The 24623-nt window shown below is 42.9% G+C and overlaps 1 protein-coding gene across 12 annotated transcripts in view; it reads left to right on the top strand.

Annotated features, from left to right (window-relative positions):
- LOC108702512 (SRC kinase signaling inhibitor 1) overlaps positions 1 to 24623 on the top strand; it is an 84937-nt gene that overhangs the window by 21479 nt on the left and 38835 nt on the right. For 11 of the 12 annotated variants that reach the window (XM_041577985.1, XM_041577984.1, XM_041577980.1 and 8 more), the window contains exons 2-3: positions 9049 to 9335; positions 21635 to 21751. In XM_041577985.1, the coding sequence (XP_041433919.1) occupies positions 9075 to 9335; positions 21635 to 21751 (378 nt within the window). In that variant the 5' untranslated portion in view covers positions 9049 to 9074. Of the gene's footprint in view, positions 1 to 9048; positions 9336 to 18217; positions 18782 to 21634; positions 21752 to 24623 lie in introns of those variants that run through there. The other variant, XM_041577986.1, reaches the window with a different exon arrangement.

Here is a 24623-nt window from a genome sequence, read left to right as displayed (position 1 = left end):
AAACTGGGGCTGAAAGGAGAGTTTTTATGAAGCACAGACATTTTATTGATGACTTTAATGGAGCCACGGGAGAGTAGAAGCTGGTTTACAAGAGGAATGATGGATGATTTAGAGAAAGGTTCCATGACGCTCCATATGAAGCTAGAAAAAACCATGGCTATAGTTCTTTTTAACTCCTTTAACCCAATCATGTACATCATCATATAGACCTTATTAAAGAGCTCATGCAGTAAATATTCCTTAGCCCATAGTGTTTGTTTTGTCTGTAGGAATAGGAACTATTTGTACAAGGAGAACCATTCAATCCAATGTGCTCTAATTGTTCAGCCATGCTTGTATGGTTTGCACTTGCCTATTCACCTTCATTTTTCTATTGGCATGATCAACTTTTTGGTTTTCGGTATCAATGTATGAGATGATACATATTTATCTGTGCTGCAGCCAGCAAGTGCTGAAATTATTTTGAGATAGGGTGGTTGTAAGCCAAATTATTAAATAGACCTAGGTTCCCAAAGTTCATGGTTGTTCTACCTGCTCTGTGACTGATAAAAGGTTCTGACTTGGTCCCTCTAGACTTACTGATCATCCTGATAATTGTTTAGATATCTGGGGCATGTTGGAAATTCATCTTGCCTAAGGATCCCATCTCCATAAGACAACCTATAAGGCAAACTTTGGCCTGGGGCTAAACAATCAGATCAGCCTGATTGACCCACCACATAGTCATCTTAAGCACTAAAGGTCTCCATAGATGCAACGATTCTTCATTGGTGAACGACCGATTTCAGTGCAGTCCGACCAATCCATCAAATTATCGTGCTGTTAGTGGGATTCGAAACGATCGTACATCTTACGATTTTTCGGCGACATCTGTCAGAAAATTGATCGGGCAGGTTTAAAAAACTTTATCGGTCCCAGTGCAATCTATCCATTTTTGCAGGGCCAAGCAGGCAGCTACTTTTCAGTTTTGCTGGCAATATCGCCTGAAATGGTCTTTTTAGTTGATGGACATATCGTACATTTAAATGATCATTTAAATGTACGATATGGATCTTTTGGATCTTTTAAAAATCTTTACATCTATGGCCAGCTTTAGTAGGAAACCCAGCCCGAAGCCCATTTTACATCAGAATTGAGTTTCATGATGATTGGCTGTCCCAAAAATCTCAGGGTCCTTTTGTTTCTGCACCTGGTAAATAAGGTGCAGACATGGAGAAGAATACAAGCATGGGGTGGGTGGAGGTTCCGCCGATCCCTACAATATATTACCTGAGTAGATTAACTGTGTTTGTTGTACGGACACGTTACATGGATCAATAGTTAACTCTATAACAAGGTGAAATTAGAAAGATTACAAGCACAGTGATTCCCATATGTTCGGCTTCTGTTTTTTTCCTTCTCCCGTTACAGTTTTAAGAGCCAGGAATTTTTCCATCTAATGATCTGTATCACATAGAACAAATTAATTAGCCCTTAATGCTTCAATCAAACGAAAAGAGGGAATGGCACAGTATATTATGGATTTAATTAGCACTTGATGAGTGTGTCTTAAAGGGTTCCTTTTGGTGTTGTTTTGTTGGCAGAGGAGAAAGTGTATGCCCCTTTAATGCCTCATGCAGCAGAGCTGGGCGTGGGTATGGCCAGACTAGTAAAGGGCTGGCACCAAGTGCTCGAGTTGACACAGCATGAAAGGAGTCAGGACTAATCAATGTCAGAGCTGAAACGTTTGCTCGGAAATCAATGGTCACTGAACATCCCTCTCTTGCCCCAGCTGAGGCAGCAGATTTGTCCTTTGTTGTGTGTTCTGCACCGCTTCTCCTATCATTTTCTCCTGTCTCTTGTGAACTTCTCCTAGCTCTCTTTCTAAGCCTCATCTACTCGCCTTCCTTGCTTTCTCTCTTGGTGATACTTTTTCTCATTCATTCTCATAGATTCCTTGGCATCTAATATGCTTTTTATGTTTCACGTTCCCCTTCCTTCCAACCCTTTTGATCTCTCCCCCGGCCACTTGCTCTCTTCCATAGTTTATTGTTCTCTTCCCATCTATATATCTACATATTTCATTCTACCACCCTCTCCCTCAATTCCACTGGCTCCTAATTTTTTCCATATATCGCCTTGTCATCATCTCTTTCACATCAATGTCCACCTTCTCATCCAATCTGTCTCTCCTTGTCACCATCTCATGATTATTGCATCTGCATCTCCCTTCCTCTCCCCTTCTTTCCACCACCGTGTTTCTCTTTCTCTGATATCATCTCTACTTCTCTCTACAACTGTCTTCCTCCCCCTTTTAATTCCCTTTCATCAACCCACTCAATTGTATTTAATGTTCTCATTGTCTGACACCTTTTTACCCCACGTCTCTCATTAGGTTCCCCTTCAATTGTGTCATGGTCTCCATCCTCTTCACACTCAGTCTAACCAACCTTTGTGTGGCTTTATCTTTCATCTCATCCACTCTCCCTTCTGGTTACCCTTTATTCTCCTCTCATTGCAACCCTGTAACTTAAAGTATATTTTCAGAATAATATATTTTCTGATTTTTGGCTTATTTCTTGACCTTCACCCAGTGCCTCATAAATCACAAAGACATTTCATTAAAAAAGCCAACAAAACAGGAATATCTAACAATATATTGCTGTTTTTTTCATTCTCCCACTTAATGAGTCATTAGATCTTCTTAAACTAAAGTCTTCCTACTCTCTAGCTTTGTTGGGCGTTTGCCATAGGCTTGTATTCTGGAGATAATTTGTTAAATAACCTACAAAGGTCCAGAAGTTCTTCTTTACAACTTGTTGGTTGTTGCTTTTTCTTTCTCTTCTGTTCCTTTTGTGAAGGATGGGGCCAAGAGAAGTATTTCTTTTGTAATACTCTTTCTTATTATCCTCCCAGTTAGGAAGCAGCAAGGCACATTCTATCTCCTGTGCATTTGATTAACAGCCGGGAGCTCAGTACTCTTGTGATCGCTGCTCTTGGGTAGGTTTAGTTTCCCCTTTTGGGCATTTGATCCAGGCAACAGAATGTGCATAGGAGGAAGGCTGGGGAGGGTGAGCCTAATGAATGGTAAGATCTCAATTAGAGCATAACTGAGGTCACTTGTCTGCAAGCTGAATGCAACTATGACAGACGCCTTTGCAGACTGGACCAGGCAATTGCCAATGCATGTCTACATGCTGCTAGTGGGACCATATGCACATCTAGGTCCAGCATTGTCAATTTTGCAATATTAGACAGATAGTTAGGTTTGGCAAGCACATATCTTACAATGCAAGCCATCCTCCACCTGATTGCCAGATCAGAGATATTGGTGACTATTTATGTTATATGAAGGTGCTGATCAGGTATATAGCTCACTGAATCCGCTGTTTGGAAAATGCCTTTGAGGGCCACTGTCCCCCAGCATTGTTTCTGTGGCATTGTACTAAGTTCAAGGGAATATCTGTGCTGCCAAATTTGCTATGGCAAATCTCTGTTGGGATCAGTGGGGTTCTTCCTTACCAACTGATATACCTAAGTAATCCAGTTTCCATCCATTTTCAATTGACCACACCCTCAGTGTTGTCACCTGACACCCCTGGGTTGCAATGCCACACCCCCTGACAGGTAAGAAAATGATGACAGTATTGAAGGCTGCAGTGTGATACTAGAACATATAGAAGAGAGGAAAATCCTAGCAGGAGGAAGAGGAAAATATGTATATGTCCACCTCCTACTGACAAAACACCCGAGAAATAGAATATAAAAGCCCTAGAAAGAGAGTTCCCTTTAAGGCTTGTAATTAAGGCTCAGCATTAAGCATCCCATTGGCGTCCCGCTCACAGTCTCACATTCGAGTAGAAAATGAAGCGGGATGAATTGTATGACTGATGAGACGTTCCCACATTCCGCAATCACTTCCACTTGAAGCAACAACCGTGACTAATACTATAAAGCTCCTGAATAGGGCGTCTCAGTAGCAAGGTACCTCGTTGTAGCAAAGATTTTCTATTATCTATAAATCAACTGCAGGGTGGCCCATCACCCTTTAATAACTAGGAATCCTCTCTCACCTATAAGTCCCCCATACTGTCATTCACCCAAATTTTCTAGATAACTGCAATGGCCAAATACAGAGCAAAATCGTAAAGCACCTCTACACAAATACAGTACCATGTTTAAGACTCTCTTGGACCAAGAGCAAATATACATTTGTGCCCCCCCTCCAAAAAAAAATAGTTAAATGGTAGAGCTCCCACAGCTGATTAGAATGGTCTGTCTTTTCTGGAGGTTGTAGTTCAAGGCTTCTTGCAGGAACTGGGACTCTCCTTTCAGCCCCCTCAAACGGACAACCTCCAGAAATGGGCACTCCAGTACATGGGCACTACTCAGTGGTACATCTAGGCAATAGCACATCTGGCACCTACGGTACATGAGTGCTGCTGTGCAATGGCACATCTAGGCACATCTAGGCAACTACAGTACATGTGTTCTGTACAATGGCACATCTTGGCACCTACAGTACATGGGTGCTACCACACAATGAAACATCTAGGCAGTACATGGGTTCTGCACAATGTCACATCTTGGCACTTACCGTACATGGGTGCCGCCGCACAATGGCACATCTAGGAACCTACAGTACATTGATTCTACACAATGGCACAACTAGGCACCTACAGTACATGGGTTCTGCACAATGATACATCTAGGCAGTAACAATACAAGGGTGCACACAATGGTACATCTAGGCACCAACAGTACATGGACACTAATCAATGGCACATCTAGGCACCAACAGTACACAGTTTCAGCACAATGACACATATAGACATACAATGCATGGCCACCACACAATGACATGTCTAGGCACCAACAGTGCATGAACACTGCAGAATGGCACATCTAGGCAAAGCACATGGGCACTACCCAGTATCTAGACAACATTGCATAGGCACTTAACTCTAGGCAGTAACAGTCCATACTGTATTATGGCAGTGTTTGTTGGAAGAACTGTATGAGCAGCACCATAAGGCCATGCAGGGGTAATATCCTGGGGCTGCATCTCAGCTCACTGCTGGTATTTGTCACTTTGCAACTCATTCAATGTCACAATGAATTTCTGTAAATCTCTACTGCCTGGGGAATACACATATATTGTACGAATCAATAACATAGCACAATACACACAAGAAATCATCATGAAAATTATCATTACAGAGGGAATGGGTATCAGGGAGGGCAATTACATGTCACTGTAGTGCAAGCGTTCATGGGGAGCCAAGGTCGGAATGCTCAGTAATCAATGAACAAGCACCAGCTTTGAGGACATTACTTGAAAATCAACTCGATGATCCGGCAGCCTGTAAGCAAATATGTCACAGATGAGACTAAGTGATTTGTAACTCAATATTCACCAGATAAATGTGTTCCCCCCCCCCCATATTCTGTATGAGAAACACCACTGAATCAGGATTTAAAGGGGACCCGTCACCCAAAAAAAACGTTCCAAATCCTATTTTATCACATTAATCAAGCAAAATGAACTTTAATTACACTATATAAATTATTTGAATCTTTTTTCCTACAGTCTGGGAATTCATAATTATAACAAGCAGGCAGGAGCCATTTTGTGGACATTGTTATTAAGACAAGCCTTGCATCATCTCAGAATCTTGTTTGTGCACCAGAATGGGGGAGCTGATGTCCATCCCCATGTCCTGGTTACACAATTAAACAGTAAAGAGAACGGGGGAATGTGTGCAGAGCAGTGACATCTAGGAAGTGCTGAATGGAAAGTGAAAGTAATTGTCTGCCCCGCCTCTATGCCACTGGCATAGAGGAGGGGAAGACAATATTTGATTGACAGCTGAGATTTTTAATTGAGCTTACAACAGCTAGGAATGCTTTAATAAAAAATAGAAATTGGATTTCATGTTTAATTTGAAAAGGACTTTTATTATACAGATTTTTGTGTCTGGATGACAGGTCCACTTTAATAAAGTAAAAACCATGGAGGGTGGCTACATCACAGCCAGAGCTCTATAGCACCGGACCTTAATGTCAGACCTAGAATTTAATTTTATGCAAAGCAATGCCCGAAAACCATATATATTTTTTAGAAGTTGGGTTGTTATTGCATATTTTATCCTTATATTGATGGACTGACTTATTGGGAGACCAGGAAAAACTCCCAGTGGCCCAAGGTGCCGGTGGACCCAACTGTTCAACCACCCATTTGTCTTGCCTATACCATGACCATTTCACATTCATATATAAGAATAAAGAAACAGAGAGTGAAATAGATGATAGTACAGTGTATAAGGAGAAGCAATTAAGAGAAGAAAGAAGGTTTACTGTTGGGCCTGTGGCCCTCCACTCCAACTCTGATAGAACATTGAAAGATACAATGTGCCCTGGGCTGTTGTGGTGGCCTCATGCTGTTTGGAGTCCTGTAAGATACTGCATGCAGCTTGATGTACAACAGAAACACTATCTTTCTGCGTGGTGGTCAACCAGCACAGGTCTTGATTTACCCTTTAGGCAACTGCAGTCAATGTAAGACAAGGCCTACATATAGAAATGGGAGTGTTTCCTTTGAAATATGACAAGAACCACAGTCTCGCTCTTGGTGATCATTTATTTATGAAGCATCGGCTCATTCTGCATCACCAGAAAGGCCGACAGATTGTTAACATTCTACTTTTTCTTTCCCCCTGTCAAACATTACAAATATACAAATAAATGGCTGACGTCGGTTTGGACAGGTGGGGACAGGGTTTGTGCCTGTGTATCTCATCCTCAACCAAAACAATGGACTTGTATTGTGACCTTAATGCCATTGAGCAAAGGACTGCTCCACCTCTCACTTGGGCAGTTCAAAGACCACCACCTAACAGTCTGTCAGCAGGATCTGTAATGGCCCTGCCTGGTATTTTTATTCATTTACGGGTGAAAGTGACTCACAGTAGTTAATGAAGCCTGAAGGGAACAGAGTAGAGGCAGAAGAGTGGAAAGGAGAAAGTGGAAGACTTGGGGGATACATTTATCAGGGAAGAGGTATAGGGAAGGAATGAAATAAAGATACATTTATAAATAAATATTGGTATGATCAGTGGGCATTTCAGATGATCATTTCTCTTGTCCAGTATGCCTGCACCTATGCTGTATGTATTGTTAGCTAAAAATCTAAACAATATTATAAGAAAAACTTTTTAGGTGATACTATCAAATTGGCAATTCGCAAGGAAAGAACAGCAAAATAAATACAAGACTGCAGCTAAAGACCAATTGCCAGTCAAACTCCCTAAACAAAATTCATGCCAGGTTTTTTTTCCATCTGACAATAACATGTGGGAGATAAATAATTAAGGATTCAAAAATCCTTTCATCCTTTGTGACCATGAATACTAAAATGAACAATGGATCAAGGTTATACACGTAGAAACGGGGAGTATGGCAGAACGTTGGGCTGTTGTCTTGCACCCCTATTGTCAAATGGGAGGCAAAATTGGTTTTGCCTGACATAGAGCCAACATAGTGGCCATGTTGTACCAATGCCAATCATTTGCCTTTATGGGTAGGATATTGGGGTTATCTAGATTGGGTTACACAACGACAAAAGTCCACCAAGTAGTCCACCGAGGATACAGTAGACTAAGTGCTTGGCTTTTATTTGCTTCCCAAAGAACATCAGGTGCCACAAGTCATTTAACCTCTTGGTCCAAACCACAACCTGATTATGCCACCAGTTAATATTAGCTGATCCACAGTTCCATAATACCTGTACATAGGGCGGTGATTCCCAAACTGTAAGACTGACCCCCAGGAGGGGCTTGAAGCAGTGGCTTAGCCTTGTGGACAGTTGAGGTAAAGGTTGCAGAGAATGGCCTATGCCTGTTCTAGATTAAATTGAAAGCTCAGCTTGTGTTTAGTTTAGGGTGAGAGTTGGGGTGAATCTGTATTTACTGTCCTTGATATTTTTGATTACGGCTGGATGACTGATACACCAAGATTTCCATATATATTCTTATTCATTTCATGAGCCCTTACCATAGGCTGGACCTTCAAATTTAACAACCACTGGAATAGGGATATAAGTTGCATGAATGTGAATGGCTTTGGGCAAAGGTTTTGGTTTCTCCAGTGACCCCATCCTGGAGAAACTGTTTGTTGTCAACCCTTTTTTTTCCTTTTTAGTCATGTATTTTACTACACCTTATTATACAAATGGTAGGGGTATTTGATGATATTCAATCCATGTTGTATTGAAGACAAAGGTAGTGCAATGCTGGTATAATGCAATCGGAACCAGCACCCTTTGAAGTTAGGGGTGCATTAGGCCCTTGTTTGGAGGCAGCATTAAGCTGGGAGGCACCTTGGCTTGAGAAATTCATGGATTCAAAGCCCAACTAACACTACTGATCCTTCATTGGTTGGGCTCATGCACCTGCCACTGTTAGCGGTACCCTCTGTTATTCCATACAAGTTGGCTGGTATGTCAGTAGGAGGGCTATGCCATCATCATAAATGAAACCCTCATTTATTACAGTAACGCAATGGCCCTTTCTGTTGAAAATCCCTTTATTTTTCTCTTCTAATTAATGTCTAATTGTTACAATTGTGTAATACTTAGTATTGTGTTGCAGTAGCTGTTTGCATGTCGTTATTAGATCTAATGTTGCCCAAAAAATTTAATATTTGGGTGATAATGACTTGCCTAACAAGCAACTGTAACGTTGTGTTTGGATATGATGCCAATCAAGTCTTTGCTGATATTTATAATAACCCAAAAAAACATATGATTATGATACTGTGATCTCTTGCCAGGCTAATTATTATGGAAACAGTCAGTTAAACGCCATTTAGGCACTCAGTCATGTCATTTGTGTTGTTTCCATGTGTCATTACCCTTGGCTGCATGCTTCTACCATCAGATTATCTTATTCCGCTGGAATTTTCATTAAATTTTAACAAACCACCTCCACTGGAACACTTAATTGTATGGACATTCTATGACTTTGTCCTGAGATCTAATGTTCCTTTCTTCCTGCCTTGTCTCTTCTTTAGCAGATTCCAGCAGGTCTGGGACCCACATGATATCTGCAGATGATGCTGAATACCCCAGGGAATACCGAACCCTTGGGAATGGGACACGGCGCTTCTCTAACGTCGGCCTGGTGCACACCTCGGAGCGCCGGCATACCGTGATTGCGGCACAAAGCCTGGAGGCGCTCACTGAGCTGCAGAAGTCTGAGATGGAGATGAAGAGGGACGCCTTCATGGACCACCTCAAGAACAAGTATCCCCAACATGCTTTAGTGATCCGAGGTCAGCAGGAGAGGATTCGAGACCAGGTCAGGACATGGGCTTTAATTTGTAGGAACAGTCTGGAAAATGTGTCTCATCCCAGATGATACTTGGTGGATCAACCAATGTCCTCTTGGACATTGACCGGCAGCAGTAGAATATGTAGCAGTAGACATGATTCCCATTCCTGGGTTTGCACAGTGCAGCCCATGCTAATCTCTAGGCCTGCCCCCAAAATGTTTTAATAGGTTTCAAATACAGTCATGGGATCCATTATCCAGAAACCCGTTATCCAGAAAGCATGCATTCTATGTATACGTCCTTTGCCCCCAACATTGTGGCATAACCAGGGGGTTTAGAGCAGCCAGATTCACATAATAGAGGACACTAGGGAGGCTGTTGCATACAGGTAACACACCGAAATACAGCTGAAACAAGAGGTAAAGAGTGTGGGAAGAGGAAATGAGTGAAGACTGGGTCAGTAGAGGAGCATATGTGGCCATTACTTGGATATAATATAGGTTAGGTTAGGATAACATAGGTTGTCTGGTTGCCTGATGTCACTGACCAACCCTTTGATGTCATTGTTCCTCTCTCAATGTCACCTGCTCCCCCACTGCCTCTCCATGAAAGATGGCAACCCTACTAGGAGAGCAAATTGGCATTCTGCACAAATCTTCCCATAAAGATAACGTACAGATTGAGTCTGAGCCCCCCTCTGCCATTGCTCCAAGCTCCTCCTAGGGGGGCAGCCCCACAGTTTGGGAACTGAAGACAAAACATATGTATTTAATGCTATACATTGTCAGCACATGGGGGGACTTTGATTGTATGGCTCATCTGAAACCCCTTTAAAGTTGAGTGTTTCCTTACTCTATGCTACGGCCAAGCCATATGGCAACACATTTCTCTTTCTCCAGCATAGAAAATTGCTACTAGCGGGAGGGGTAACAAAACGAACTCTGTGTTTTTCTATAAAATGTACTAGATCTTGTTAACTTACTTCATTGCTTTCAAAGGAAAAACAAATATCTATGTAAATCTGTCCAGTGTGAGATTTAAATAACCCTGCAATCAAAAATAATGGCTTTTGCTGAAAGGAAACAATTAGTGGGCCCCTCTTGCCATTAGAAAGAAAAACACTGAAATACAAATTTTTATTTTTGAATTACCTCTGCGGTAAACATCACCTCGTCAGGATTTGTTATTTAGGGCTAGTCCACACGAGGAGATTCGGAGAGATTTTGTCACCTGGTGACTAATCGCTTCGTCTTTTGAGCGACTATCTCCCCCAACTGCCTCAGCGTTTTCCCCAGAGGCTACGATGAAAAGTCGCCTGCGCTAATGCGATGCGTTTTCAATAGTCGCCCAAAGTTGTGCCGTTTGAAACCAAAATGTGCCCTTAGGATGCTCCATGCTTTAGTAACTATAGATATATTGTAGGATTGCTATATTTTCCTTTATAATATGGGAATAGTGTTTGGGAGCAATGGATAGATAGTGTAGAGAGAGAGATATAAGCATGCACACATAATGCAGTGATGAATGTAAGCGACTGCAATTGAATAAGTATTCAGTACTGACAGTCAGCGCTGAGGAACTGGCAGTGGCTGATACTCCGGCAGGGAAGGAGTTACACTTTCCATCCAGCATGCATGGCAATATGTGAAATGATACGGCTGAATCCTGGCCATTTTTATTCATAGCAACCTCCCACCTCTCACTGCCATGTCAGACACAATGATTTGAGGAGCCATTTCAGGAGGTTTCTGGATTAACTGCACCTCGTGCCGCAGACACACGTCAAACTCCAATGACAGATTCAGCCCAGTCCCAGATTCTTCAAAATCCCGGCAAAATCCCATGGGACATATTCTATAGCACAATCATTTGAAGCTAAAGAGGGTATCAGGCCTGAGCTGTGTGTCAGAAGAGACCCAACCTGATGAAAGGAGGCCAAATAAATCTGCATTATAGGGCAATACCCCCCCCCCTTGGATTAAAATCAATTGGTCGTGAAATGCACCATAAATCTCTATGAAATCACCATAATATTATAGGGTTTATAGGCCAGCGTTGTTCCAGCCTGTTAAGGGCTAATGGAATATATATGGCTTTTCCCACCATAAATAAGACCATGGGCTCTTAAGGTCCAGGTTGGACAGTGTATTGGGGTCTCTACACCATCTAACATTGCCCATTTATATTGTTCTATTATAGGTTTCTGTGCTTAGCAGTCTCCCAGCAGCAATGCCTCAGAACCAATCGTCCTTAAACCATTATAATGGAGCCTGAACTGCTCCCAAATCCAGCAATAGCTTCTACTGCCTATCAGTTACCTTTTCTACCGAACCCAGAATTCCATTGTGCCATATCTTGTCCACAATTCAGGAAGAACCCTAAGGGGTTGGCCGATGGTCATGAAGGTGGTCCACTGAAACCTCATCTTCTCTTGTATTTGGTTTTAGGCAAATGATAATGAAGGTTCCATGCATGTCCGTATGGGTAAGACCATGGGGGGCCGAGCAGGCCAAGACCAAGTTGACTGGTGCCTTATGCTGAAATGCCTCTATGAAACCTTGTAATGCTTCCAGGGATCAACCACAAAATTCTACCTGCACCCAGTTGTTACTGTACAATGGCCACATTAGAAATAATCTGTATTTTTAAAGTATTTCTGCGTATTGTTTCGCTTTTTAGCATCACCCACTCCGACTTCCTTCTGGGATTTCTACCTGTTCTCTGTGTTTCTCTATGTAATTATGTGTGTGTCAATGTTAATCAGATAATTCCAGCAAGCACCCGTGCATGGAGAAATATTAGCCAGAACCTAAAAAGCAAGCACCGGCGGCATTCTGTGTTTTTTTGGGATGTTTAGCCGGGAAACCTTCCCTTCCTCTGCGCTTGTCAAGTGCAGGGGACGTTCCTTAGTCAAGGTAATTGCTTTTGAGAATAACAAACGGATTTATTTGGTTTGGCAAATCTAGAAGGTTATCAAAGCACATTTATTGTCGTATCAAACTCAAGAGACATAAACTCATAGTGTATTAACTGTACTGTTTAAAGGTATGATCTATGGCAGGGATCCCCAATCTTTTTCTACCTGTGAGCCACATTGAAATGAGTTGGGGAGCAAAACAAACATAAAAAAAGTTCCTGGGGCTGTGATTGGCTATTGGTAGTCCCTTTGTGGACTGACAGCTACAGGAGGCTCTGTTTGGCCATAAACCTGGTATTAATGCACCAAAACTTACCCCTAAACCAGAAATTCAAAAACAAGCACCTGCGTTGAGGCCACTGGAAGCAACATCCAAAGGGTTGGAGAGCAACATATTGCTCATGAGTCACTGGTTGGGGATCACTGATCTATGGGATCTATTATCTGGAATGCTCAGGACCCAATAAGGGGTCTTTCTTTGATTAGAGCACGATGCTTTCAAGGAGAAGGAAAGCCTTTTTACTTGGGGTGCCAACAGTTAGATACCCCCAGTGATTGGATTTACTTGAGCAGGAGGAGGAGGAGGGCATATGGACCCTGGGAGGTATGTTATGCTAACACTAAGGGGGTTATTTATTAAAGTCCGAATGCCAAAATTTTTTTGACAATAAAATACGAATTTTTAGTGAAAAAAAACCCTAGAATTTTTGTTGATTTATTACACCCCGTGGATGGGAAAAGTCTGAATCTGAAAATCCGGCATCACAGACCTGCCGAGGTTGTATATAAGTCAGTGGGGGAAGTCCCGAAGATGTCCTGATCTGCGCTGAGTTTTATGCAATAATCCGTAGATTTTGTGGTTTTCAAGCAAAAAATTCGGGGTTGGATGGCTTTTTAGCAAGTGAGGCAATACAGGATTATTGAAGATAGCTCATAGTACAAGTTGATCCAGGGACTGGTCCATTGTGGAGTCAGGAAGGAATTTTTTCCCCCACTGAGGCAAATTGGAGAGGCTTCAAATGGGGTTTTCGCCTTCCTCTGGATCAACTGGCAGTTAGGCAGGTTATATATAGACTTAAGGTTGAACTTTTTTCAACCTAACTTACTATGTATGTTACTAAATCCAAAATATTGGTATGATCCGAATTTTTCACGATTTCTATGAGTTTTTTCCCGCACAGGAAATTTTCAGAAAAACGTATTGATAAATAAGGGGAAATAACCCGTGCGGATTTGGTATATTTCAGAAATAAATGAGATACATTCGAATTTTAATAATAAATAACCTCTTAAGTCTTGGGCACTCCCTGTGCATGCATTGTTGAACTATAATGTTACTTAGTGGCTGCACAGTCCAGCACTGCGGTTTAGCAGTGTTACCTATTTAAAACCATTTGATATTGGCACAATTGAAAGCTGTGGTTGATTTAAATCCTGCCGTCTGTAAGTCTGGAGCACTCTCGTCTCTTGCTGGAGGGGGGAAACGTTCACAAGTCGCATCCAGGTCGTGGGGAAGGGGTGGGTCAAGTCGAGCCGAGGAGCTGGGGGTGTTGGGACTTAACCTTAGGCCCGGTACTGATGTATACCCCAACAATTCAGCTGGATACCTGTAAATACATGTTCTTCTTATACATGTCCCCAGGTTCCCTGTGAGTTGCCTCAGAGTCGCAAATAAAGAGAAAGCAATGAGTTAGACAAGGCGCCATATGTTATTTTTTCATTCCTGTCTCTCCTGCCTGTTGAATTCTAAGTCTCTTCTCCGCTTGACTAATCTGCAGTCCCATCCATGTCTGTCTTTAAAACGAGATTTTGTTGATAATTATCCTTTAATTTGGCATCTCAACAGCTCTGCCTGGGACAAGCCAAATGTTCCCTTCACTGAATGGCTGTGCCAACTTCTCTCTCTCTCATGTTCTGTGGGCTGAGATCAGCTCGGCACCGGCTTGTATTGGACTTAACCAGAACCACAACAGTCCCCTGATCCACACAAGGTGCTTAGTCTCACTGTACGATGCAAATGAACCTGCCTGGTGGGGAAAGGTCTGTTGATTGGTTGTAATTAAATACCACTTGATCATTTAAGAATAAACCCTTTGTCAACAAATATATCATTTTAACATTATTTGTGTGTGTTTCTATGGCAACGGAGAATATTATGACACCAATTTAAACCACATCCAGTGGATTCAGATTCAGGCTGCAAATCTACTAGAATTTTGCTTTTCATGTATTTTAGTCCAATGTTTTCCTGTCCAAACCCTTATTATTATTATAATATTATTAATAATTTACCCAAAGCATTTAGGATAACCAGTAGCAAACATATAAAGCCCTCCATGGTTCTCAGACTGCTTCAAGTCCGATCTGAAATGGAATTGATAACGAAGCATTATCTATCTGGCTGTATACATTCTCTGCACTGCTGCTTCTGACTCCTGAAACAATGTAGAAGAATCCCCCCTTTAAGCAATCCCCAGTAATATAAATATAATACCATGGTTTTCTAATCATGAAATTAAAATGAATAACGTTCTATTGTCTGTGTGATGTCACAGCTCATAGATTATTTGTACGTGTGATGTCACAGCTCTGATTATTTATATGGTTGATGTCACAGCTCCGAGATTATTTGTACGTGTGATGTCACAGCTCCTATATTATTTGTATGTGTGATGTCACAGCTCTGATTATTTATATGGTTGATGTCACATCTCCTAGATTATTTGCACGCGTGATGTCACCGTTCCTAAATTATTTGTTCATGTGATGTCACAGCTCTGATTATCTGTAAGTGTGATGTCATAGCTCCTAGATTATTTGTAAGTGTGATGTCACAGATCCTAGATTATTTGTTTATGTGCTGTCACATCTCCTAGATTATTTGTACGTGTGATGTCACAGATCCTAGATTATTTGTACGTGTGATGTCACAGCTCCTAGATAATTTGTATGTGTGATGTCACAGCTCCTAGATAATTTGTACATGTGATGTATGTGTGATGTCACAGCTCCTAGATTATTTGTATGTGTGAAGTCACCACTGTGTCTATGGAGGGAAACGAGCTTGGAAGCTGATGTCCCTTATTTGCATGAAACGATGGGATCATACAGTTATTTCCAGCCAATAGAAGAAGTGCGTGTCATTTCCAGCAGGTGGTGCAACAACAAAGGGAAAGTCATTCTTTGCATCAATAAACTGAGGCTGGAGAAGTTGAATAAAGGGAAAACAAACAAGTGAACCCCCAACATGTCAGGCAAATTCTCAAGACCCTAGGCTCCCACAAAATCTGTGCCCCATCGCTGGCTCTAACCCTGGGTTACATGAGTCTGATTGCACAATTAGAACCTGCCACTCTCTATTGACCTTGGAGCTGACACTCAGCTGGAACTCCATTGTTCTTGTTGGGCAGCCTGAATATGACCTCTGGTGAAGCTTTAACCTATAAAACCTACTAGGGAGGGTAGGAGTTACATTCACTCCCAAATAAGTCAATCATCTCCTTTTTTTTGGGGGGTGGCTTTGAAATATGTTCCAGCCTGTGAATAATTATTATTTATCTGCATTTCTATCTCTCATCAGAGCAGCCAACTAGAATAAATATACCATGACTATTAGGCAGAGTCCCCCTGTTTTCCATACTTGTGATCTATTCAGGTTTATTTAGAGGGATTGCTGGTGCCTTCCACGGGCCCGTCGGTAGAGATTATCGGCCATAGTCCCTATTTATTTGCCTGTTTGTTGATGGAGCCGCTGTAATAACCGACACATGGGAGAGTGACCTCTTTACCCATCGTTCCTTAATGAATATTACCCATGGCACAAAGAGAAAGTTCACTCGTTCCCCGGGTGTATTTTTATTTTTCCTGGTTTGTTTTGATTGGGATAAGAAATACCTTCCCCAGAGAGTAGTCCCGTTGCATCAGCCTCCCGTCCCCAAAGGAGGTTTTATCAGGGGCAGGTTCCATGCATGGGAATATCCGCCATTACTATTTAACGCTGACAGATTTTCGCTTTTTCCAGGTTGTTAATAATTCTTCGCCCCCCTTCCCTACTGAAATACTTAACCTGTCTGCAGGCGACGTCACGGCCTTTATGTTGGACAAACAGGTTGGAAACACGCAGCCTCCATGAGCAGCAGCCTCCAAACATAATGCCATTAGTCAGTGGTGTAATTAGATATTACTGGGCTCCACAGCAAATTATTTTTCAGGTCCCCAAAATGTTTAGAGGTTGTACCTGTTTTACTAATATTTATTGAACCTGTATATGAATTAGGGACTCATGGGGCCCCTATAACTCCTGGGCCCCCCTGCAGCCGCAGGGTCTGCTTCCTGTGTAGTTACGCCCCTGGCAATAGTGATATAGGATTCGTATTAGGGATGCACTGACTGGGTTCGGGATTCGCCAAGGATTCGGCCTTTTTCACCATGATTCGGATTCGGCCTAATCCTTCTGCCCGGCCGAATCCTTATTTACATATACAAATTAATGATAGGGAGGGAAATCGCGTGACTTTTTGTCACAAAACAAGGAAGTAAAAAATGTTTTCCCTTCCCACCCCTAATTTGCATATGCTCATTAGGATTGGGTTCTGTATTTGGCTGAATCTTTCGCGAAGGATTCGGGGGTTCGGCCAAATTCAAAATAGTGGATTCGGTGCATACCTTATTAGTATAGAATGTGCGGGCAGGCCCGACACTTGTGGGTAGGGTTGCCGCCTTTATGTCTGGCTGAGACCGGGGCTATGACGCGGCGATCAGCGATTGGCCGATCGCCGTGTCAATCAAGGGAGACCCGCCCGGTTTTCCTTATTTGGAAAACTGGCAGGAATTATAGACCCGGGCAGCCCCTCAAAATACCGGGCTGTCCGGGTCAAAACCGGACAGGTGGCAACCCTACTTGTGGGACCCGCAGGTTTACCCGATACCTGCGGGGCTGACCTCGCACCCTCATATGCGGGTGGCGGGTGGGTCGGGCTCAAGCTCTTCTTCCTGCTTCCCCGCCAGCCACCTTACTCTGCCGGCTTCCAACTTCTGGCTTCTGCTTTCATTGCCGCCGCCCCTTTTGTGACATCATGTGCGGGCGGGTCTATAAAAGGAACCCGGAAGTCAGGCTCAGGCAGGCGTGGGTCAACGCCGTCAACGGAGGGCATGTTCGGGTTGGGTTTTACCCCATCTGCACATCACTAGTGCCCATATGTTGTCACTGTCGTAACTACAGAGGAAGCAGACCCTGCAGCTGGGCTCAGGAGGTATAGGGGCCCCATGAGGCCCAAATAATGAACAATTTCAATATCTATTGGGAGAACAGGACAACCTCTGGATATGTTTGGGGCCCTAAAATGAATTTGCTGTGGGGCCCAGTAACATCTAGTTCCACCACTGCCTTGGGATCTCCAGCTTTGGCTGCTCTTCATTTCCCAGTGGCTGTGAGGGGATGCTGGGAGCTGTAGTTCCCTAGAACCAGTCACTTGTCCTTCATTTAGAAAGCCATGTTGTTGTTTATCTAGTGTTGGGTAAAAATGACTTTCAACCTTTCCATAGTGAAGTGCAGAGGATGCAGAGGGGAGGGGGGCCCGGCGGTGTAGGGGCCCTAATTCGTATAGAATTACAATAAATATTGGAAAAACAGGTCAGACTCTGTACTGCAGTCTAACTGTATAATTGTTCTTGTGCTACTGATGATGTGATGTTATTGTACCTTCTTTCTTTGACTTTATTCCCTCCCCCCTTTTTTCTTTCTGTACCCCGTTTTGTTGAAACTCAATAAAAAGGAAACCTGTAAAAAAAAAAAAAAGGTCAGACATTTTGGGAGCCTGAAAAATAATTTGCTGTGGGGCCCAGTAATATCTAGTTACACCCCTGTATGTCTCTGTGCAGCAGTGAAGGGGTTAAGCTGTGAGAGGCGGCAGTTGCGCTCAGATACAGCAGGACAAACAGCTCAGGGATAACATCTCTCCTCCTCATTTATCCTCAGGAGGGATCCGGGCTTATCTGTAGCATGCAGGTAGGGGGGACATTCATAGCGGGAGTCGTTTCTCAGCTTGCGGCACATCCCTCCATCCTCCCTGCAGGACCCCCCTAGATCTGCTGCATTCATGGACTGCTCCCTCCCATCAGCCAGTTAGAGGTGTCGGACGTGTGTAGCACCGGGGCTCCCCCCGCCTGGAGCCCCTTCTTCTCCCTGGAAAAAAAAAACGTTTCCCTCGTCATGTCTTCCCCATTGCTACGGCGCTGCAAAGTGCAGGGAGACAGGTGGAGTCCTGTTTCCACAGCAACCACATCCTTTTAAGGAGAGGAGCAATCATCTAACTCACATTGCAAAGGTCACAATTGTTCCAGGCGGAATGGTGGAGCCGGACGGTGCCCAGAGCTGCAGAACCACCACCCGGGGAGCGTATTCCATCCCTGTCAGGAGGGTGCAGGGAATCCCACTCCTCTTCTTCCCCAGCCCTCGTCATCATCATGCCGGCAGGAATCGTGAGCCGGTTAACGAACCCCTGCTGAGGCTTTGATGGATTATAGCCGCCTCGGGCAGTCGCACACCTGTCTCAGGTAAGTGTGGTCAGAGGGGTGTGTCAGGGCATCGCTCTTCTCTGGGTTAGGGGTGCCCAAAATATAGATCGGGGTCTACCTGGAGACCTTTAGCTGGTGATCAGTAGATCCCTAGATTGCGATCTACCAATAGAGCTTTAGTTGGTGATCAGTAGATCTGTAGATTGGTATCTACCAGGAGACACCAGGAGACATTTAGCTGGTGATCAGCAGATCTGTAGATTGGGATCTACCAGGAGACCTTTAGCTGGTGATCAGCAGATCTGTAGATTGGGATCTACCAGGAGACCTTTAGCTGGTGATCAGCAGATCTGTAGATTGGGATCTACCAGGAGACCTTTAGCTGGTGATCAGCAGATCTGTAGATTGGGATGTACCAGTAGACCTTTAGTTGGGGATCAGTAGATCTGTAGATTGGGATCTACCAGGAGACCTTTATTTGGTGATCAGTAGATCTCAAGACACCGTCAACAGCTGTCTAAATCCCCCTCCTGTTTCATGCTTTTCATTCAGATATTTATTACGTTAATGTTACATAAGAAATAGTTGTTTGTTAAATATAGCAATATAAATTCTCATAAATCAATGTTTAATATTTCCCAAGGAACAGAATGATAACAGTGTTGTTATGGAAGTAGATCAACATCAAGTAGACCTCACATTAGTAAAGTATGGGCACTCCTGCTCTAGTTGACACCCCCTTGGCAGCTGATGTTTGCTGGGGGATGCTGGCAACATGTTGGAGGGTTGCAAGTTAATTGTCCCAGGCATAACATTCTAAATTTTGTTCTGTATCACATGGACTCTCCTCTTCCTTTGGCGAAACTTCACTATACAACGATGACATCACTGCCTAAGCTGCGAGTGTAGATCAGTGATCCCCAATCAATGGCTCACGAGCAACAAGTTACTCACCAACTCCTTGTATGTTGCTCCCATTGACCTCAAAGTAGGTCCTTTTTTTTTAATTCTAGGCTTCGATGAACCTTTTGGTTGCATACAAAACAGGTGTAGTGTCAAAAAGAGCCTCCTGTAGGCTAACAATCCACATAGATGCCTTCAAATGCCTAATTACAGCCCTTAGTTGGAACCCCCAAGGATTTTTCATGCTTGAGTTGCTCCTCAATTCTTTTTTACATGAATGTGGCTCACGGGTAAAAAAGGTTTGGGACCCCTGGTGAAGATTCTCCTCTTTCTGAAAGCACTTGTCCAGGCAAAATGACCTAAGATGGCTGCCTACACATTAATATTATAAATTTAAAAAGTACACTTGCTGGTTCAGGAATGACATTTTATATGGTAGAGTGAATTATTTGCAATGTAACTGTGTCATTTAGAAATAAAAACTACAAATAAAAATTGTGACAGAATCCCTTTAAGGGTAGTCTTGGGTAGGGGAAAGTGTCTCCAGGGAGGACAGTAACAGTAGAAGACTTTCCATTGGAAATCTTAAAATTGTATATGAATATATATAACAGTCCAACCAGGCTAAACTTCTCTAAATGTTCATTATTCTCCTCTTTGAGTGTCCGCCACTTGTATTCAATCCTCTTGAAGTCTAGAGACAACCTTCTATTGATTTTGATGTTTCCAGTCGACTTGCTGCCATACGTCTTGTAGGTTTAATGCATCATTTTGGGTTTTCTCGCTCACTGTATGTTAAAGCTGTTTTTATTTTATACTCCATTCCCCCCGTGATGGTAGTATCTACACAGACCATTATAGATGACTAATGCTAGTGTGGTTGACTGTATTAATGCACCACCGTCATCTTCTGTCATGGATTCGGATTCTCACCACTGCTTCCCCTGTATCTCCGCAATATAGCAACACCAAAATTTATTTGAAAAACAAATATGTGTCATTCCTTAAGCGCCTGGCCAGATTTCAACAATGGTTGGTGGAAAGGGTTGGCGGGCAGACAAGGTTTTGACAAAGTGAAGGTGACAGTTGGACACAAGACTGAGAATTGTAGCTCGTCTTCCAGCAGGGATGTAGCTGAGCAAAGATGCTGCCGGCATCACAGTTTGAGGATAATTAATATGCTGGCAATTACCGCAGTCTTCTTTTTTTTCTGATTGGGAGTGAGGGCACAACTGGGTTTGTGTGACGGCAATACACTGTGTGCGAATACATCATGGGGGAGAACAAAAAAATCAAATCTATTGCATGTAACCATTCAAAGTAACAGCTTGGGAATCTAGCATTCCATTTTCTAATTTAATCTCTAAATATCTAATGGGTTTTGCTACCCAAAACAACATTGGTTTTAATGCTGTAATAGGAACAACCTCAAGGGACTGTAATCTCGTAATAGCCTCAATATACAAACGGGCTGAGAAATTTCACCTCCAGGGTTACGGTTGCAGATGGTTCCCTGGCACAGCAATGTCGGGAGAACCCCAAATTCGACATTAGTTTAGTATACAAGTTGATGTTATCTCCTCAAGATATAATACTATGATCTAATAAATGACCATGACCTAGTGAATTGACTATCTAGTGCTATGAAGGACCTGTCTGTCATAAGGTTCGTGTAGAATTTTGTAACAGAAGGGCTGTCGGTGTATTTTTGTTGAGGTGTAAATAAGGAGCATAATTTAATCAAAGTAGACGCTGAAGAAACAAGAGAGCAGTAGAGGTGTTCGGTAATAGCACAGGGAGCCACCACGCTGATGAAAAGATGCCTGCATAAACGTCTCCGAAATAATTAGACCTGTTTCACATAATCATTCAATCTCTGAATCCGGCTGTATTCTCTTTCAATCCTTTTCTTCAGAAAATTGGTATGTTGATGTTAGGCATTTTCAGTCCTCTGTTTTCATCCTCTCCCTGTCTCCCTTCTCTCTCCAGTTGCTCCAAGGCGCCTCACCTCTCCTGCTTGCAGGGACTTCATGCAACCCTGATGCCTTGATGTATAGGGATACACAGGAGAATGCCGTGCCCGTGTGCCTAGATAATCCATCATCGGTAAGCTTCCCTCACCCCCGCATACACTTGTTGACCCATCTCAGAAGGTCCGAGGTAGACATTTTGCTGACTGTCAGGTGGCATAGGGTAGGGTTGTGCACTTCAGCACTCACTTTACAATCTTGTACAGGCATAGGATCTGTTATCCGGAAATCCATTATCCAGAATTACGGAAAGGCCGTCTCCCATAGACTCCATTTTATCCAACTAATCCAAATTTTTAAAAACGATTTCCTTTTTCTCTGTGATAATAAAACAGTAGCTTGAAATTGATCCCAACTATAATCCTTATTTGCAGCAAAACCAGCTTATTGTGGTTATTTAATGTTTACATGATTTTCTAGTAGACTTGAGGTATGAAGATCCAAATTAGGGAAAGATCCGTTATCTGAAAACCCCAGGTCCCGAGCATTCTGGATAACAGCTCCCATACCTGTATTTCAGAACCACACAGTTTATCTTGCTACACCTCAACATCACCTAGGGTTGCCACCTTTTCTAGAAGAAAATACCGGCCTTCCTATATATTTCACTATTAATAACATTGGGATCAACCATCTTTTTACCGACCAGGCCGGTAAAATACTGGCCAGGTGGCAACCCTAATATCCTAAATTTTGTTTTATTGCAGCCCCTAGAGTAGTTACTGTTGTACTTCCATGGTAGCTTCCCTGCAGCCTTGCAACTGGTCTCCATTTATCTTCTTGTTGTGGTTTTTATTCTACCTTTTTGCACCCTTGATTTTAATACACTATCTAGTTACTAGGGTCAGTGAACCCAGCAACCAGGCAGCAGATAGAATCCAAGGCTTTCTCTAATGACCCTGGCCTAGTCCACTACTCAAACTTCTGTAGCGGCAGCTTTGTTTTACACAACCATCTTTGGCTTCATAAAATTCTAACAATTGTCCTTTAATAATATATACAAGAGTTTAATTCTTATTATTGAGCTGCTGACAAAGAAATAGGAAATAAGTGCAAAAATAAGGCTCCAATTTCCATTCAAAGGATTGTAGGTGGGTAGCACAAGGGCATCCCCTTGGGTGTCCCTGGCTTCAATGTCCTTTAGAATTTATACGCTATGGGGCACTGGGGGACACATTAACATTGGGCAAATTTGCCAATGGTCCGTCACCTATAGCAACCAATCAGTGATTAATTTTTTGAAGCCAGGTGTAAGTAGGACAATAAATGCAGCAACCTGATTGGTTGCCATGGGTTACTGCCCATGGGCAAATTTGCTCAGTGTTGATAAACGACCCCTAAGGTGTTGACTATGGGAGGCACTAAAGGACAAGTAAAGTGATAATCACTGATTAATTTGTGGACCATGTGCAGCACAGCTGTCTGGCATCTTATCAATGCAAATGCAGTGAAAAATTAAAAAAATTGTACAATATTTAGCATGTTTGCTTCCCCGAACAACTGAAAGGGCCATTGGCATTGTTTGGAATATAGGAGTATACCCTGCAAAAAGGAGATCTGGCCAAGCGTTCGGGGTCAGCCCAATAAATAGGTGCCCCACAATGATTTTTACTTTCCTTGAGTACAGGGTTGTGCCAATATGAGCAGCTTGCACCTGCCAATGCTACAGACAAAAGTGAAGTCTTTAAAAAACTTGATTGTTCCTTGATGACATTAGTCTTTGTGTAGTGGGGTTTATGTTCTCAATCAAGAGAACCAGAAGCACGCTTCAAGCAAGCAGAATTCCGCTGCAAATACTGCACCTTCCCAAATGACATTTTCAGCAACAGGCCAGACGCCCCTGGAACAGAAATAAGAAATGTCTTTACCATTGTGGCCTCTCCCTGAATTTAATGCATAAAAGGGAATGAAACGCCGCAGGCTAAATAGTGAATATGTGAATTGGGGCAAGCAGTGAGCGCTGGGTGCCTTTATTACCCAACCCATGTGTGTCCAATAGCCATCCCTGTGTGTGTATATATATATATATATATATATATTGTATATACAGTAGGTTAATGGTTAAATAAATCATTAACAGTATCAGTGCAGTGTATTTATCTGAAAAGCCTGTGAGAGGACAAGGAAAATGTGAAAGAGGCACTGGCAGCTGCAGGAATAGATAAAACCCACACAGAGAAAGGGATGGATTAGAGAGGAACCATATCTCAGCCCTACCTTTCCCCCTCACTCTATCAGCCCAGACCCCCATTCAGGGGCAGACAATAGAGTAAGAAAAGGGTCAGGCTAGCAGCAGGCCTGGGCCACGAGTAAGTGGCCTGATCCATTTCAATGATTCCAAGGCTGCGCTGTCAGGAATCCGTTCCCCAAGGGAGATCAGACACACGATGCCCAGCAAGGATTTTAATTTGTTCTCCAGCCATAGAAGTGTACATGACAGCTGTTTGCGCTGGTGAATTCATTTTAATTTCAACCCACACGGGGTAAAACTACAACCCCCAGCATGCCTAGTTCACCAGCAGAGAGAGGCCGGGAGTAGTAGATTTATTGTTGAGATACACAGAGAATAACGTGTGCTGCTGGGTCTCACGTATGAATCACACACTCATTAACATGCCGCAGGCGCCTCTCGCAGCACAAAAAAAGATTAAAAATTCATATTAATGGTAGGGAGGGGGAAAAAAAATCACAGTTTACCAAGATGGTTGGTATTAAATGAAGCAACGAGATCGTAGGTAACCCAGGATAGAGTGACATTGAGGGGCGACCTTGGGAAAATCCCCCCAAATCCTTTGTATTATACAAACCGTTTGTGCACTAGCAAAGAAACCTGCCTGTGCTGAGGGAATACACTGAGATGCCAATGGAATAGACTCACAAACTGCCTGTTTAAACTGACTGCCATGTCTTATGATAAATAATGGAAAGCCGGTCTCAGAGCTGATACA

This window comes from Xenopus laevis, chromosome 9_10S (assembly GCF_017654675.1).
Source record: "Xenopus laevis strain J_2021 chromosome 9_10S, Xenopus_laevis_v10.1, whole genome shotgun sequence".
Classification (NCBI taxonomy): Eukaryota; Metazoa; Chordata; class Amphibia; order Anura; family Pipidae; genus Xenopus; species Xenopus laevis.
Note: the sequence above shows the minus strand (reverse complement) of the source record. Positions and strands in the feature narration are given on the sequence as shown.